The sequence below is a fragment of the Callorhinus ursinus genome, unplaced genomic scaffold (assembly GCF_003265705.2).
Source record: "Callorhinus ursinus isolate GAN/ISIS: 27379988/994484 unplaced genomic scaffold, GSC_fseal_2.0 scaffold20, whole genome shotgun sequence".
NCBI lineage: Eukaryota > Metazoa > Chordata > Mammalia > Carnivora > Otariidae > Callorhinus > Callorhinus ursinus.
The window spans coordinates 18,648,108-18,667,458 of NW_027397082.1; the positions used below are offsets into that span (position 1 = coordinate 18,648,108).

General features: G+C 40.2%; 1 protein-coding gene across 5 annotated transcripts in view; it reads left to right on the forward strand.

Moving 5' to 3' along the window:
- The first annotated feature begins 14,973 nt into the window (after nt 1–14,973).
- The window catches only part of FBXW4 (F-box and WD repeat domain containing 4), an 81,013-nt gene continuing 76,635 nt past the window's right edge, over nt 14,974–19,351 (forward strand). The window contains exon 1 of one of the 5 annotated variants that reach the window (XM_025880417.2): nt 14,974–15,773. In XM_025880417.2, coding sequence (XP_025736202.2) covers nt 14,980–15,773 — 794 coding nt within the window. In that variant the 5' untranslated portion in view covers nt 14,974–14,979. The remainder of the gene's footprint in view (nt 15,774–19,351) is intronic. The other 4 variants (XM_025880420.2, XM_025880414.2, XM_025880413.2 and 1 more) reach the window with 4 other exon arrangements.

Genomic DNA, 19,351 nt, shown 5'->3' on the forward strand with positions numbered 1-19,351 from the left:
ATATACATCCTCCTTGTAAAAAAGTAAAACATTACAGATAAGATTAAAATTCCCTTAGATCACCTCCCTCAAGCCCATACATACGTGTACCTGACATATATATAGGGTTGTTTTGTACGTATCATTTTCGTAGCATAATTTGTCAGCTTTTTTTCACGCAACTCCATTTCTTAGATATGTTTCCATGTCACTCTTTTCCAGTTTCACTCTTTCAAATGATTACATACTATTCCATAGATGGACATGTTTATTTAGCTAGTTGCCCATTGATAGACATTTAGGCTGTTTAATTGTAGTTTTTGCTATTATAAACAATGTTGGGTGTACACAATTTATGTTTTTTAAGTTGATTCTGATAAAGTATGTTACACTTACAAAGAGCAAGTATTTTAGGGGTGTCTGGGTGGCGCAGTAGGTTAAGCATTGGACTGTTGATTTCGGTTCAGGTCGTGATCTTGGGGTTGTGAGATCGAGTCCCACATCGGGCTCCATGCTGAGCGGGTAGTCTGCCTGAGATTCTCTCTGTCTCCCTCCCTCTGCCTCCCTCCCCTCATTTGCACACATGCTTTCTCTCTTTCTCTCAAGTAAATAAATCTTTATAAAGAGCAAGTATTTTAAAATAATAAAATATCTATTGTTTTAATTTGAGCTGGAATGAAGACTTTATTTTTATTTTTTTTTAAGATTTTATTTATTTATTTGACAGAGACACAGCGAGAGAGGGAACACAAGCAGGGGGAGTGGGAGGGGGAGAAGCAGGCTTCCCGCTGAGCAGGGAGCCCAATGCGGGGCTCGATCCTAGGACCCTGGGATCATGACCTGAGCCGAAGGCAGACGCTTAACGACTGAGCCACCCAGGCGCCCCTACTTTTTTTTTTTTTAAGATTTTATTTATTTATTTGACAGAAAGAGAGAACAAGCACAAGCAGGGGGAACGAGCGTCAGAGGGAGAGGGAGAAGCAGGCTCCCCACAGAGCAGGGAGCAGAACTGGGAACTCGATCCCAGGACCCTGGGATCATGACTTGAGCTGAAGGCAGATGCTTAACCAGCTGAGCCACCCAGGCATCCCTGAAGGCAGTGACTTTAATTGTGTGTGCACCCATATTTCTAGAGACCAGGGTGGCCCAAGATGCACATATATCCTTTGTCTGTCGATGTGTTAGGAAACTTGGCCTCCATTTTTTTTTCTCACAGAATTCAGAATATTATAAATCCATCAACTCCCCAAGTTTCAGGATCCATATGAAAACCATAAAGACCAGTGACTGCTACAGATAGGCATTTGAATCCCATTCCTTCTAAAACCTCAAATCAGAGGAACTGAGTCCCGAGGAGAGACTTCTCAAGCCTACAGAGGGGAGGAAGTAACGTGAGATACAGCCACCCCTGTGGCAGATCAGAATTCTCCAGTGGACCTGAGATCATTTGATTCCTTGGATATACAACCACATTAGCTCCTCTCACCACTGGATCTTCAGCTCCTACCCTTATACTTGGAATGCTGGAGACAATGGAATTAATGAGGAAATCAGCAAATTCCTAGCACCTTCTGCTTAGTACCATATCATCTTTAGCCGAAGGTGCAACTGAGTGTAAAATAAGTAAAGTTCTTGCATTTGCTAAAATGAATTACAACACAAAGTCTCTCCGGTTTAAAAAAAAAAGAAGAAGAAGAAAAAGAAAAAAGGAAAAGAAAGAAACTCCCCTCCCTCTAGCCTCCCCTCAAGCCTCTAATCTCATCTGTGAAAAAGAACTGTACTTTACTGTCCACAAAACAGCCTATTTTCAAAGTGAGAGGAGAATTGCTGCGTGAGGAGAGCCATCAGTGACTGGGGTTCATGAATTCCTGCTTGTTTATAGAAAGCAGTGACTAAGGATAGACACTTTGAAACCACCTGTGAAAGAATTAAAGACCAAGGGGGGCGAAACCCCCATCACAAACAGAATCTCACTGATCAAGTGTGAAAGAAAGGGAAGAAAGAAAAAGCCAAGTAGATCTTTGCAGGCAACCACTAGATGGACATAGAATTCAAAAACATTCTTTAGTGAGATCAAGGATGGCAGGCTTTGAAGCCTGGAGGGCTGGCGAGTCTCAGAACCGGCCTGGCCGTGGCAATCCCCACACTGACGCGCCCACAGTCTTGCACTTGCTGGAGTAAAGCATTTAAATTGGAACAATGTCAAATTTCACAGCTATCTTATGTCCAGTGACCTTACGGGACCCCGGGGGAAAGACAGATAAAAAATGATTGTTCTCAACACGTTCCTGAAAGCGAAGAAGTCACACAGGCAACCTCGAGAAACAACTTTTCAAAATGCAAACACCCACAAACTGTTGCTTGCCGGATGGCAAGCAAATTGTGCTTATTTATTTGTTTGTTTGTTTATTCTTTTTCCTGAGGACTCCTGTTCCTTATAGAACACATGCAAAGATCAAGTTCCCTCACAATGGTACATAAATTTGTGAGGATAATGTTATTGTGGGAAAAGAGGTAACAACTCTTCTGAATTATTTAATCAATTTGAAACAAGTTTTATTGTTGTTACAAAGAAAGTGAGACGTAAGTTCTGTCTGACAGAAAAACCCTCCGTATGTTATGTGAAAGGATAATTTGAGGACAAAGATGAGATCTCAAACCTCTGCTGTGTTTTTAGATAAGAATTTCAATGACCCTTCACGTCCCCTAACTATGCCTAAGTGAATCATCTTAGCTTAATGGGTTTTTTTTTTTCTTTTAAAGGAAATAGATGTTATAGATGTAGCTAAAATTCCCTTTCACCACTACCCTCAATCTCATTTCCCACCTTCCTTCCCAGAGGCGGCCATTACCATGAGTTTAAGATGTATAATTCTGTTCTCTTTTTTGTACTTTTACATACACGTGTATGTTCCCTCAAGAGGTAAGATATTGTTTTTTGTGTTAATTTTTTTCATAAATGGCATCATACTGTATATATTGCTTCAAATTTATTTATTTTGCTATTACATTCAACTTTATGCTTTTCCCACCTAGCCAGATAAATGTTTCATTCCTTTCGGGGATTTAATGTTTTAAAGGAAGAAAGCAAGGAGGAAGAAAAGTTTATTCACGCCAGAACAGTTACATGTACCTATATGTTTCTGCCTGTCTCAATTTAGGAGACTAACGTCAGGAGGACTTCTTGGAGGAAAGGCAACCTAAATTCAGTTTTTAAAAGAGATGAAAAAATGCTAAGTGACAAAGAATGTCATAGGGCATTTTAGAGATGCCCTTATTTAAAATAATGTCCTAAACTAGTAATTGTGAGGTTTGCTATATGGTCTTTCCTTCACTATTTGGAATATAGGTTCTATTTTTTGTTTGTTTGTTTTTTACATTTGTCTAGATGAAGGTTTCACTGGGAAAGATGTTTAAAAAGGGATGCTATACTAATCAAGTAGGGATTTACTAAAACCAGACCACTCCAGAAATTCTACAAAACACTATCATTTAAATCCAACAGGTGGACACACATACCAATTACAAATGAAAGAATCTTTGATTAATGGGAGTCGTTGGTGTGTGCTGAATAAAATCCATTCAAAATCCGAAATGTATTTGTAGTGTGAGGTGAAGATATGGAGGTCACAAGTAAGTGCTGCTTATGTTAGTAGCTTTAATTTTACCCTGTTGGAGCCCCTGTGTACAAAACTTGAGAAAGCAAGACCTTGATTTGCTCAGGTTTCCCTGAGGAGGGGCCGCAGAATCCTTGAAGCATGATTTGAAAAAGATGGATAAGATATTCCACCCAAAATTCAACATCACCTTTAATCTTGCCCTCTCCTCCTCTAATCCCTAGGTAATGTTTTGTGCTTCTTTTGCAGGAAAGCAATTTTGTTAATCACTTTAGCACCAATTCTTGCATCCCTGGCAATACTCAGAACTGCCTCCATCCAAGTCTTTGATGTGGGAAAGAAACACACACACTCTTTCACATGTAATCTGAAAACAATTCACCTCTTGCCAATGAATGCACAGCACTCCACTTTAATAGAGAGCAAGTTTCTGTGGAGGTTTCTAATCCTTTCTGCCAAAGAAGAGAAGAGAGAGAATCACTCAGGTAGCCCAACCTCATTCAGGAGTTAAAATCACTTGGAATGTTTTGTGGTGGGTTGGGAGCTTTTTTAAAAAATATTACTTGCTGAAGATTACTGCTCTCAGGGGAAATCAAAACAACTCAAGATTTAAAAAAATTAATAAATAATAAAAAAATTAAAAAAAAGATTCCACAAACAGGATATTCTTCTCAACTCAGATAACTCTTGATCTAAGTGTATTACAAGAAACCTGCTTTAATCCCTCAAAGCAATGGTGTTATAGATAAGTAGTGGTAACTCAGGTGGCTTAAATTCCAGAAATGTACAAAAGATTTGGTTGGAAACAAAACTAAAGAAGAAAGGAAGCTCAATTTGCATTGCTGTGACTTGAAGAGGTAAATTTAAGGGCAGTAAAAATGCAAAGAATGACCCCTAAAAAAGAAATAGCCATAAAGTTCAGAATTGTCTTAATGGTCTTATCGGCTGCTTACAGCGTGTGTCTGATGTGTGTGTGCTTTCCGGTGTGTTTGTGTAAGTGAAGACAGTGAAATTGTTTTACTAATTTCAGGATTTGCTGGAGTTCATTTGAAAACTTATACATTTTACTGTGATGCTACAACATTCTGAAGCTATTTCACAAATGATTTTCTTTCTCCTTTTATAATTTGTAGTTGAGTTCCAGTATTTTCTTCCTGCTCAGTCCTTTTTCCTAACATATCACTGCTGACTTAAAATGCAATGAGATGGATTTGATGCTTTTTCCTTGTGTGAGTAATCACCATATTTTCACAGTCTGGGTATTCATTTTGATCTACTTTCTGACATCCCAGTTAACAGATTGCAAAATCCCCCTCCCCCTTGTCAACTGTAGCTCTCTATAACAAAATAATGGCAATTTATTTCATTATGGCCTCTTCCGTTTACCCAAAACATGCTTGAAAATGCCCTTTCACTTTTTAAAGCATGTCCCCTTTTGAGAGGTAAAGCTTGTGATATGATAGGTGATACCTATAAATAGTTAATAGTTAAAAATTCAGAAGGTATAAAATAGCATGCTACCCAGGTCCCCTCCTTAGAAGCAAACATTGGTACTAGATTTTTGTGTAACTCTCCAGAGATTTTTGGCATACAAAAGCCAAAGCACACAAATGTAGTTTTCCCCGCAAATGGCAATATATTCTTACACACTATTCCGTATCTTGGTTTTTTCACTCAATGTATATTAGAGATCATTCTATAACAATGCGTATGATCTTCCTCATTCTTTTTTTTAATTTTAAATCGATCTTCCTCATTCTTTTTCACAGTTGCTTAGTATCCTATTCTACAGATGTTCCATGATTTATTTAAACAGTTTGGAATACATTTGTTCCAAATGCTTCTATTCTCTGTCAGTGGCTTGTTTCTTCACAGGTGGTATCTATAACTGTCCCTGGTACTGTAAATAAGTGACTGAGTTGAAACGTGGAAGGCTCTTGAACAAATTTTCAAATTTATTTTCTAAACATTTAAAAACTTAAAAAAATTACACAAAGAGATATGGGTATATGGTTTTCAAAAAAAATAGCGTTATGGAAGTTGTGTGATGCCAAGACTTTGAATGATTTTTTGAATTATTTCCTCTCAGTATCATCATGGATCCCACCAGGATTGTGTCATGACCTAACTGCTTAAACATTTAAAATCCCATTTTTCATGGATTTTCCTATATGGGTTAACATAAGATTCTGTATTGAGAATTTCCTTCCAATAGCTGATATGAACTTTGATTCTCTTAACCTATGAAATATTATTAAATGTTGCTTCATACACCTTTAATTAAAAACCAGTTCAACATGCTATCTCATACATGACTAAGGACTCAAATCAGAGAAATCGGAACTTCTAGTTGACCTCAACTCTTTTGGGAGAGTGAGACAAGCTGTGGGGCCTGCCCATTGTGATTCCTCTCCTATTATTGAGTAGTCTAAGTAATGAAGGTCTTGGGAGGTTATAGATTAGATCCCCTGAAGCAGGAAGAGGTCCAGGCTAGCCCCTGGGTTGTGCCACACATCTGCCAAGATTGGTCATGCTTAAAGCATGCATGAGTACCTGGGCAAAAATTTCTCTTATGGTTGCTTCACAGCACTTGGAAGCCCACACCCTTGCCAAGTGAGGATTTGAACTCTTAACTCAGCCTGACCAGGGCTAATATCTATATGATTATTGTTTGGTTCTACTGTCAGACCAAGTTCAGTTTCAGCTTTTTAATGTGTTCATTTTGGCTCCTGATTTATGAGCTTCTATTGCAGATAGAAGTTTAGCTTTTCTTTGCTCACTCTTTTACTGAGAGAGTCTTCTGGCAGAAAGCCTGTCATCTGTTGTAAAGGAGAGCTGGTGTTGACTTGAAGCAACAGAGTTGGTGGTCCAGTAGCCATTGTCTTGTGTTAGGAGCAGGTGGTCTCACTAAGCTCCATGTGTTTGGAAACTTCTCTGACCAGTGCTTGCACTGCTAAAGGAAGAAGAGCTCAAGCTGTATTCCTTATTTTCTAGGTCAATCTACTGAACCTGGGAAAATCCCGAGGGGCTAGCTTGGACCTCTTCCTGCTTTTCTCTCCATGGTGGATTTTAAATGTAGGGGATTTTCCTCATTCATCTCTGCATTTGTGTTTGAAACAGCTGCTATAGAAAAGAGAATAGGCACATTATATAGAATATATAATTTTTAAGGAGCAGTGACACAGGACCACAAAGGATAACAGTGCAGTTTTAGTACAAAGGCCATAACTGCTCTTGATGTAGTATATGAGAGTGTGTGTATATATCCATTTTTTTACCAAAGTAAAAACCAAAAAAATTAAATAAGACTTATCCTTATTCCATTTACATCCAAACTTTTGTTCATGCTTAACAATTGAACACAACCCGCTATATGTTCAAAATAATGTGATTGAAACTCCAGAAGAGTTGCTTTTTGTGTTTCTTTCTCTCTCAAGAGAGGGAGAGTAGGGGAGAGGGGTAGAGGGAGAGGAAGAGAGAGAATATTAAGCGGACTCCAAGCAGGATACAGGGCTCAATCTCATAACCCTGAGATCATGACCTGAGCCGAAATCAAGAGTTGGACACTTAATCGACTGAGCCACCAGGTGCCCCTGTATTTTTCTCATTTTTAACAGACTCTAAACCTACGACAAGATAAATTATATCCTCTGGTTTCATTCAGTGTAATGAATATCTCAGATGAAAAAAGTTAGCTGAAGTTAGGCATTCTTAAATAGTAATAATAATTATAGAATCAGATATAAGAATTTTATATTTGACCTGGCACTTTCTTCCAGAACTACTAAAGATATACTTATTTTTTTTCCTAGAGCTTAATTATCACTCTTTTCTTGGAAGAGAACTCATAAGATCATATGTGCATGTATTCTTTTTTTAAAAAAAGATTTATTTATTTTAGAGAGAGAGAGGGAGCAGGGGAGGAGCAGAGGGAGAGAGAATCCCAAGCAGACTCCCCGCTGAGTGCAGAGCCCCATGTGGGGCTCAATTTCACAACCCTGAGATTGTGACCTCAGCCAAAACCAGGAGTCAATGCTCAACCGACTGCGCCAGCTAGATGACCTGCATGTATTCTATCTTAATGATGACCTTATTTTTATTTATCTATGTATGTTTGTATGGATATTTGTTTATAAGTGTATATTTATTTAAAGAAATCTCCAGTTGATCATGAAAATTTCACAAGACTTTGTGGTTTCCTTCATCTTTAAGTTTTATATCTTCCATCATCTTGTGCCAAATGAGTCTTCCTACTGACAGAGATCAGAAAAATCACAAATTCTGATGCCACATGGCAACACAGGAATTTATCTTATCCTAATGCTGATTTTCTGTAAAAGTCATAAAATGCTAAAACTTTAAGAAAAAACTTTTATTTTGTAGACCAGATTTAGATTTACAGAAAAATTGTGATGCCAGTATAGAGAGTTCCCATATACTCCCATTATCAACATCTTACAGTAGTATCATGCATTTGTAACGATTAATGGACCAATCAGAATTCCTCAGTTTTTACCTAACATCCTTTTTCTTTTTTGCTCCAGAATAGCCCATTACATTTAGTTGTTATATCTCCTTGGGTCTCATACTTCCCTTGTTTTTGATGATCTTGACATTTTTGAGGAGCACTAGCAGGTAGTTTGTAGAATGTCTGCCAATTGGGATTTGTCTGATTTTTTTTTCATTGGTAGACTGGGATTACAGGTTTTGGGGAGGAAGGCCACAGAGGTAAAGTACAATTTTCATCATGATATATCAAGGGTACCTACTATCAACATGACTTATCACTGTTGATATTGACCTTGATACCTGGCTGAAACAGTGTTTGTCAGCTTTCTCCACCGTAAAGTTACTCTCCCCCCTCTTTCCGTATTGTACTCTTTAGAAGGAATCACTATGTGCAGCCCTCACTTTAGGAGTGGGGGTGGGTGAGAGTTATGCTCTGCCTTAGTGAAGATGAAGTATAACACAAATTATTAGGAATTCTTCTGCATGGGTGATGTGTAAAATGAACTTTAATATTAAAATGAACTAATTTAATTATTTCTGACATTTAGATATAAATACTTCTTAGGATTTTTCAAGAACTGATTATTTATGTAATACATGTTCACTGCAGAAGACTTAGAAAATGCAGAAAAGTGTAACACAACAGCAGAAAGAACTACCCATGATTCTACTTCTCATTAAGTATCCATTTCTAGCATTTGGTCATATTTCCTTGTTTTTTTCCTGCATAAAGTAACTATTTTTAAACAGTACTTTATTATTTATTTTTATTTAAATTCAATTTAGTTAACATATAGCATATTAGTTTCAGGCGTAGAATTTAGTGATTCATCCGTTGCATAGAACACCCAGTGCTCATTACATCAAGTCCTCTCCTTAATGCCCATTACCCAATTACCTTAAAATTGTTTCATATGAAATAAAAATCTTTTATCTTTGAATATGACAAAGATGGTGGAATCATAAAAAACAGAAGATCTTGGTGGTATGTCTAAATGATGAATATAAACTACCAACCTTATGATAATTTCTGAAAACAAAACTTTAGACTCCGTCCTTCTACTTGTGAGATGCTCACATGTTTATAGATACAGTATTTACAGTATTCACTGTTAGGCCCCTTATTTCTTCTCTTTTCTAATACTCTAATTTGTTCTTTATTTTACTAATACATGATAGACATTTTAAATGGAATAAATAAAGTTTAATGAAACTTAGGTGGCTAGTTAAAAATTCTGGTAATAATCTAGGCTTCAGATCTCCAACTTTCTTGTTGCATGGTGTGTTTGGACTCATGACAACTGTTTTTCTTTTTGAGAGACTTCATTGATCTTGTAAAAGTGATACATGCTTCTTATTTTAAAAAGTCAAGGAATACAGAAAAGTACAAAGTAAAATCCAAAAATTTATTGCCTAGAAATAACCATTATTTTTCAAAAAAATTTTATTTGAGAGGCGCCTCTGTTAAGTGTCCGATTCTTGATTTCAGCTCGGGTCTCGATATCAGGATTGTGAGTTCAAGCCCCGTGTTGGGCTTCATGCTGGGCCTGGAGCTTACTTTAAAAAAATTTTTTCTTTCATTTGAGTGTAGTTGACCACGATGTTATATTAATTTTAGGTGTGCGACATACTGATTCAACTTCTTTATATGTTAAGCTATGCTTACACAAGAGTAGCTCCCGTCTGTCAGCATACAACGCTATTACAGTATCATTGGCTATATTCCCTCTGCTGTGCCTTTCATTCCTGTGACCTTACTCATCCCATAACTGGAAGCCTGTGTCTCCCACTCTCCTTCACCCACTTTGCCCAACCCCCTACCCCTCCCCCTTTGGCAACCACCAGCTTGTTCTCTGTATTTATAGGTCTGATTCTACTTTTTGTTTATTCATTTGTTTTGTTTTTTAGATTTCACATGAGTGAAATCATAAGGTATTTGTCTTTCTCAGTCTGACTTATTTCACTTAGCATATTACCCTCTAGGGGCATCCATATTGTTGCAAGTGGAATAAGGTTATCCTTTTTATGGCTACATAATATTCCAGTGCGTGCACGTGCACATGTGTATGTGTTTGTATACATATACCACATCTTCCCTATCCATCCTGTATTGATGGACACTTAGGTTGTTTCTGTATTTTGGCTATTGTAAATAATGCTTGTAAATAATATAGCAGTACACATCTTTTCAAATTAGTATTTTGTTTCCTTTGGGTAAATACCCAGTAGTGGAATTATTGGATCATATGGCATAGAAAGAACCATTATTAGCATCGTTTCACAAAATCTCCCTTTGTATATTTACAAATAGGGATAAATTTACAAAAAAGGCTTATATAATATGTACTGTAGATATATGGCTATTTATATATTTTTATTTTAAAAAATTTTATTTTTTTACTTGAGAGAGAGCACAGAGGGAGAGTGAGAGGGAGAAGCAGACTCCCCGCTGAGCAGAGAGCATGACGCAGGACTCGGTCCCAGGACCCCAAGATCATGACCCAAGCCGAAGGCAGATGCCTAACCAACTGAGCCAACAAGGCACCCCCGTATATTGTCATTTAAATTTAACAGAGGGAATTGAAGCTGAAGCAAATTATTAAACTTTAGTAAAATGCTCTTTTGTAAGATAGATTAGTTCCTATAAGTCCCCTTAAAGTTTTGCAAAAAGATTATGAATAGCACTAAGAGGCTGGAGGTCTACATAGTTAACGCTTAAAAAGTATTGGAGATAAGAAAGGAGCTACTTTAACTGCTTAGAAGCAGCTTTTATTTAGATGCTAGAACTGCTTGAGGTAAAGTATAATATTATTAAGTGTGTCTTTATCGGTTGCAAGGAATCTCAGAGGACCCTGAATTGAGTGTCCTATTCCATTCTCTGCTGTGTATGGCAAAGGCATGGTTCAGAGTACGGCTTTGGGGTTAGACTGCCAGTTAGGAACCATGTGGCCACAGGCCTCGGTCTCATCTCCTGCAAAAAACTGGGTTAATAGTATCTTCCTCATGTGATTGTTGATAGGAATAAGATAATACATGGAAAGCTCTTATAATACTGCTTGATAAATAGTAAGTGTTTAAGCTATTATTATTATACAAGTATAATGGTGAGCATCTGAACCAGTATATGCCATTGAAAACTGTCATTCACAAAATCATCTCTTTCTGTTCAGCTCAGAATGATTCCCCTGTTAAATCTGCCTACTCCTAAAGTTAAAGGCTGGGGCCCTGAGTGTTTGACCAATGGGTACATGGGCTCCTGTCTGAGACTGCCGTCTGTGTTTATAAGAATGGACAGAACACACAATTCTAGTGTTGTTTACAATCCTAAGCATACATAATTACCTGTAACAGCAATAGTCACTACTATGCACATCACTTACATGGACATACACAAAGAACTTTATTTCTATACTTAAAAATCCTCCTTAAAAGTAAATAATGTGTTTCTAAATACCGAGTATAAAAGTAAATAATATTAGTGTTTCTTTTTTTAAAGATTTTATTTATTTATTTATTTATTTGAGAGAGAGAATGACAGACAGAGAGCATAAGAGGGAGGAGGGTGAGAAGGAGAAGCAGACTCTCTGCTGAGCAGGGAGCCCGATGTGGGACTCGATCCCGGGACTCCAGGATCATGACCCGAGCCGAAGGCAGTCGCTTAACCAACTGAGCCACCCAGGCGCCCAATAATATTAGTCTTTCTAAATACCAAGTGTGAAATTCATATTGAATCTTAAGTTTTAATATATTCTCAGCTTCATGTTTCTGGCTAAGTTTAAAGTAGTCTAATGCTCTCAGTTTACTTATTAATATGCAAATTTAAAATTTTAATAAAAAGCTTTATAAAAATAAAGGTAAATTTCACCCCCTACATTATTTTATTATGATTGCTTCCTGAATTTGAACTTCAAGAGAGTTGATGACTTTTCTTAAAAATATTCTAAAGTCCACTCTACTCTATCTCCCTTTTGGGGAGCTATTAATATATTTATTTTCTTGACAGTAAAATGCTATTCAGGTACTCTATGAAGATATACATTTACTTTCATTATAAACCCATCTTTCAGCCATAGTTGTTTTTTTTCTTTTTAAGTACTCTCACCCAAAAAAGAATTTTGAGAGTAAAAATTCTAGCTGCTTCTCTGAGCTAAGACTATAGTTTTGGGTTTCTTTTCATGCTCAGGACTTTAGGGATACACATAACTACCAAGTAACAGAATAAATGCCAATTTTCCATTTTGGCTTTGCCTTTCTACATAGTGAGTAGGCTTTTTTTTGGGTAAATCATTAAGCCATAAATTCTAGTTCAAACAGTTCACTTGATTTCTAGTTTGGGTGTTAAAGGGTGATTTGATGTTTTAAAATGATGGTTTGGTTTCTCCATCAATTAAGGTAACATAGGGTAAAGAGTAAGTTACATTTCTGTGACTTTAACACTGACTTGATTTGTGTTGGGTTAATTAAATAATTTTTTGTGTCTTCAAGTTCTCCAGTAAAAACTAGGTCATGTGCATAAACTCAGCTTTACTCTATAGAGGAACAGTTAAAAAATAGTCAAAGAATAAGAAATTACAAACATGTTTAACACAGTCGAACACAAAATGTAGGAACCATATGCTGTATTCCTGTCTGTCTTCCTTCCACAGTGGTTCATGGTACACAAATGTAGCAAAATCAAATAATGTTGAGTTGATGACCTTACCTCAATTTGTAGTATTCCTACCTCAAACTTTCTAAAGGTATGATACCTATGAATAATTTCTTTATAATGATCTTTAAGAGATGGTCTAAATTCTTTAGTTGTACTGAAATGTCATATCAAATATTGTTTTTATTTAAGTAAACCACCGGCTGGAGTTTGGAAACCTTTTTCTACTCAAAGCCTTTGTGTTTTTTTTTTTTTTTTTTTGTAAGGGTATTTTTTGTAACAGGATTTGACCTGTAACTATTATTGAGAATTTTCTTAGAGGAGTTCAAAGCATTTTACAGGGATCATCTCATTTATCCCTCGAAAGTAAGGCAGAGGCATTATCTCCACTATAAACTGAGAACACTAAAAGGCCAAGATAGGTGGGGTTTTTTGTTGTTGTTTTGCTAAGATCAAAAAGTAATTCTAGGGCAAAGCCAGATTCTGGTCTGACCTTGTTACATGATGCTTCTGCAGCACCATAATACAATGTAGGAGCTTTCCTAGGTCTCCCCTTGGCTCTCCTAGGTATTGAATAATTTTCCAGAGTTGATTTCTCATTCATTCTTGCTCCCTAAAAATGGGTCTTCAGATGTAAATACAAAATAAAACCCTCAAATAGGACTTGGGGTACAGGCTACACAGGGTTAGTCATCTTCCTCCCATCTTACTGCCTAGTCCAGTGCTATGTATAGAAAAATAATTGGGGCCATAAATGCAAGTCACATGTATAATTTAATTTTTAATTTTTATTTTTTAAAAATTTTATTTATTTGACAGAGAGACAGCGAGAGAGGGAACACAAGCAGGGGGAGCAGGAGCAGGAGAGGGAGAAGCAGGCTCCCCACTGAGCAGGGAGCCCAACTCAGGGCTCGAGCCCAAGACCCTGGGATCATGACCTGAGCCGAAGGCAGATGCTTAACAACTGAGGTGCCCCTTATTTTATTTTTAAAGATTTTATTTATTTAGAGAGTGAGAGCATGGGCAAGCGGTGTGGTGGGGCATAGGGAGAGAGAATCTCAAGCGCACTCCCCGCTGAGCACAGAGCCCAATGGAGGCTCAATCTCACAACCCTGAAATAATGACCTGAGCCTAAATCAAGAGTCCATGCTCAACTGACTGAGCCCCCCGGGGCCCTCTATAAATTACCTAGTAGTTACATTAAAATATATTTTACCCATTGTATCAAAAATCTTTATCACTTCATGTAATATGGAAGTATTAAGATAATTAACATGCTTGGGCGCCTGGGTGGCTCAGTCGGTTAAGCGACCGCCTTCGGCTCAGGTCATGATCCTGGGGTCCCGGGATCGAGTCCCGCATCGGGCTCCCTGATCAGCAAGGAGCCTGCTTCTCCCTCTAACCCTCCCCCCTCTCATGTATTCTCTCTCTCTCTCTCATTCTCACTCTCTCAAAATAAATAAATCTTTAAAAAAAAAGATAACATGCTTTTTCTTGTATAAGTCTTCAAAATCTGTTGTGTATTTCAAATGCCCAATAGCTACAATGTGACTAGCGGGATGTGTTGGACAGCATGTCTAGATTTCAGTAGGGTTTTCTTAGCTCTCCCTTCAGATCGGTGCCCTTGTGAATGGAAGGGGTGGTGTGGGGGAAGGACTCCTGGGTGACCCTGGAGAATCCATTTGCACTTCTGTGGTAACCAGTAAGAAGCCTTAGGTTTTGCCATTTACTGATAACATCACTGGGAGTTATGGATTCAGGATCTAGAGGACTGCAGCCTCCCCAAATGTCTAAAATACCAGCTCACTGTCGGGACCGGGTTCCTACCCTGTGGGAGGACCTGGGCAAAGGAAAGTGCCAAGTTCCAGGGCTGCCGTTTCATGGGGCCCTGGGAGGTGGCCTGTGGAAAGGAGGCATCACCCAAGGAAGAGGAGGGCTTCTAGAGAGGGAAGGCCACCCAAGTGGATGCTTCTTGAGGGCAGAAGCACTACTAGGTAGATTCCTGGAAGGCGGAAGCTCTTCTTAGGGCCTTCGCCGCCCCACAGCCGGCCTCACATGCCAGACGAATGAACGCATGTGCTTCCACCCGGCGCTCCCGGCTGTCCTGCCTGTGGGGGAGAGGTCTGCTCCCTGGCCTGGCCCGCACCCCGCAGCGGCTCCAGGGCCGCGGGTGTGAGGGGCGGGCCCAGGTTCCGGCCCGCGCCGCCCCATGTGACCCGGTCCGACATGGTGTCGCCTCCTCCCGGGGCGGCGGTGGCGGCGGCTCGGCTGTGCTTCGGGCAGGGCCTGCGGCCGCTCATGGGCAGCCAGGGCCACCCGGGGCCGCCCGGGAACAGCGGGCCGGGCGAGGGCGAGGGCGGGGAGGCGAGGAAACTGCAGGGAGGGAGGGTCGCGAGGGGGAAGCGAAGAAAGGGGAAGGGGAAGGGAAAAGCGGGAGCAGGACAGGGCGGAAGAGGAAGCGGGGCGGAAGGGAAGCCGGGGCTGCAGAAAGCGAAGGAGGCAGCGGGGCTGGGGGCCGAGGAGGGAGCCAGGGCAGGCCCGGGGGAGGAAGGAGAGGGAGGCGGAAGCGTGGAGGAAGGGGCGAGAAGGATCGTGCGGAGAGATGAGGGGAGCGCAGGGGCGGGGAAGGAGGCCAGAGGAAGAGGTGATGGGAAAAAGGAGGAATGGAGGGTCAGGCCTGGGCGGCGGGAGGACGCGAGGCCGGGGAGAGCGCAGGGACGAGGGGGTCAGGCGTGGGGCTGCATCGCGGGGGCTGGGGCTGCGGGGGTGGCCATGGCGGCAGCGGCCGAGGAGGAGGCGGCGGCCCGGGAGCCGGCCGGCCGCCCCGCTGCGGGGCCGGCGCTCTTGCGCCTGCCGGAGGAGCTGCTGCTGCTCATCTGCTCCTACCTGGACATGCGGGCCCTCGGCCGCCTGGCGCAGGTGTGCGGCTGGCTGCGGCGCTTCACCAGCTGCGACCTGCTCTGGCGCCGGATAGCCCGGGCCTCGCTCAACTCCGGCTTCACGCGGCTCGGCACCGACCTGTAAGCGCCCGCTCACCCGCCCGCTCCCCGCCCCGGGCCGGCCCGCGTCCCGGGAAAGGGCGGGGCGCCGCGGCCTGGTCGGCCCGGGGTTGTGTCGCACCCCGAATGCGAGGCCCAGACCCGGCTTCGGCGGGGACCCCTCCCCGAGCGCCCCTCTCCTGTCGGAGGTTCCCCTCCGAGAAAGCCTCCCATGAGCATCCCTCAATCGGTACCCTCCTTGGGCGGCTTCTCCTAATTAGCTATCTTAAGCACTGCCTTCAGCTTGTAATTGTGTCTTCCCTCGCAGACGGTGACTGGCCAGGTGCCTCAGCCCCCCAAGAGCCAGGCTGGTCTGAGGCTTCGGACGCCTCCTCCGGTCCAGGTGTAGGACCCATATCCACTATGTGGTCTATCAGAACGTTTTTAGGGATATTCATCCACTCACCCTCTTCTGAAGGTTGTTAGGCTGCAGGGCTCAGATAAAATCGAATATGGAGGAACGGGCTCAGACCTGAAAAGAAGGCTCCTGGTCCAAGTGTCAACCGTAGTTTGACTTGATGCAGGCAGAACGACACAAAAAAGGGTTCCTGCTTATGGCAGGGGACTGGATTAGGTCTAGGTGGTATAGAAAGGCATGGTATTGCAGTTTGGCCTGTTTTGGGTAGGATCTGAGACCTGTGCATGAACTGTTAAATAGGGGGCGGGGGGGGGAAGAATTGGGTGAGTAAAAGCTTTTAGATTGCACCTAAAATTCCATCCAATTTGGGTTTTAAAAAAGGTAATTCTAAAACAGTATAACAACATTAAAGAGTTTTTTAAAACATAAAACGCCATATCATTACCTTTAGACAACTATTCATTATTTAAAATTACTTTTCAGCCCCCTCCCAGTTGCTGTTTTACTGATCTTGACAGAATAGGTGCATAATAAATGTTTGTAAACTCTACCATAATGAGATTAAAAACATTCTTCTAATATTAAACTTTCATGTTGTGTCCAGATTTTTGCTATTATAGATAACAGTAAAACAAAGCATTTTTGGGTAACAGCTTTTGAGATATGTCACATACCACACATATGCCTTTTTATTTTTTTGAGTGATTTTATTTTTTTAAGTTTTTTATTAATATATTATTTGTTTCAGGGGTACAGGTCTGTGATTCATCAGTCTTACACAATTCACAGCGCTCACCATAGCACATACCCTCCCCAGTGTCCATCACCAGCCACCCCATCCCTCCCACTCCCCCTCCACTGCAGCAACCCTCAGTTTGTTTCCTGAGATTAACAGTCGCTTATAGTTTGTCTCCCTCTCCGGTTTTGTCTTGTTTCATTTTTCCCTCCCTTCCCCTATGATCCTCTACCTTGTTTCTCAAATTCCTCATATCAGTGAGATCAACATATGCCTTTTTAAATTAGTTCCTTAGGATAAATGCTCAAGATTGGCATTGTTGGGTCAAAGGTTATGGTGTAAAATTGTACTAAGTTACTGTGGCACCAACAAAGAATGATTAAGCCAGTTGCATATGAAAATTTAAAAATCTGTTTTAGTTGGGCATATGATTGTATCCCAAAGTTTTATTTTTTGGCCTTTTTTTTTTTTTACTACAGACCCCAATAAATATTTTCCCATGTGTTTGTTTTACCTGTGAGATCATCTATACCTAGTCTTTGCCCATTTATTATTGGGGTCTTGATGTTTTTCTCATAAATTTGGAATCCTGTGGGTCATAGATATTAGGTCTCATCTGTCATCTTTGATGCAAATATTTTCCCCAGTCCTTTTTACTTTACTGTTTTTAGCCTATAGAAGTTTTACACTTAAATATATCAGAATCTGTCAGTCTTTTGTGATTTTTTTCTTTTTTTACCCCCAAACTGAGAAATTTACAATTTCTCCACAGACCTGATGAATCTTCTTTTTGATATTCTGTTGGTTTTCTTACATTTGATTTTTTAAAATAACACTTTCATCAATATCAGTTTTGTTCTGGTGCAAGGGTGAATTTAACTTTTTTTTTCCCTAAGTGGCTACCTAGTTATCACTCTACCTTTTGTTAAACAATTCTCTTTCCCTTTGTTTTAGAAAGCTTATGTTGCCAATTATTAAGTTTATGTGTGTGTACACACACACACACACACGTATGTATGTACATTTGAACTCCATTTTGTTCCATAGATATATTTTTCCATTTTTCTACTGTTTTAAATATTGTTTTTTGGTAGAGTCTGTTATCGGTTAGGGTTAGATTTATCCGTGTTATGTTCAACTCCCCAGCAGAAAAAGATGCTGTGCCTTTTCAAAAGTTTCTGTGGTTTTCACTGTAAAGTTCTCTCTCTATATATATAGTCACATTTATTACTAAGTATTCCTATATGTGTTACGCATTTTGTTTTTATTGTGAATGCAGTCTCTTTCAGTATGTTTTTCAGCTGGGTGTTACTAATGATGTACAAGATTAGTATAAGCTTTTGTAAATTTTGAACCTAATTATTTTGCTTAACTTTTATTCTAGCATGATTTTGTCTAGTTATCTAGTCAGGTTTGTTGTCTAGTATAAGGATAATGATTCTTTGGGATCTTTTGGCATGCGGTCTTGTTACCTTCATTTCTTACAAGAAAAATTCTTTCAAAGGACCTATCAGTTGACCTTTAAGGGAAGTTGGCTAAAGTGACTGAAACCCAAGCCAACTAAGGCAAAGCTTGGCTTTCTTTCCTTATAGAGATTGAATGAATGAATGAAAGAATTGATGTTTATTTTTCTTCCCTTTTCTCCCTAAAAGAGAGATAATGGGAATGAGTGTTCATTCTGTGAGCAAAAACAACAAAATGAAAATGAGTTTGTAGTATAAAGTGCTTTGAGACTGTTAAGTGATACGGCTTTATTATTTATTAGCCATGTGTGTTTTGATTTCTTGCCCATGTCCTAGGATGGGCTATCTCCGACCTTCTAGGGAAGTTGTTTTACCACAGCACTTGATAAAGAGCAGGGTCACTGCTCATGTTTTCTGAGTTGAGGGGAAAAGTTATGCGTGTTACAGCAGGTGGAGAGAATGTTTACCAGTGTGGTCTGTTTCTGGACAGCTGCAGAGACATGATAAGCCACCAAGAGAGGTGGTTGTCATCCCTGGAGGGAGACAGCATACACCCCAGTCCTCATAGGGCGTCAGAGAGCCTGGGCCCAAAGTATGAGACTATGGCTGCTTGGATAGTGGCAGGGCTGTAGTTTATGGTTTGGGCTAATTAACTGCAGACTGGACAGTGGGATGTTTTTATGAGCACAACACAAAACTTCATTTTATCAGAAGTTACACAGCCTCACTGGACCTGAGTTTTATCATCTATAAAGAATGGGAAACACCTACCCAGTAAAATGAGGCTTAAATGTACAAATGTGTACAGAGTTAAGCACATAGTAGGCACTCAATAAAGTGTTGTAAAATGGAACTTTTTAATTGCTTAGCTTGTCTAGTCAGTTTGTATTTAGCAAAAGAGATGGTTTGAATTGGAGGTGCTGCCGAAAGACAGGAGGTGGGGGAAAACACACACACACACACACACACACACACACACACACACACACACACACACACACAC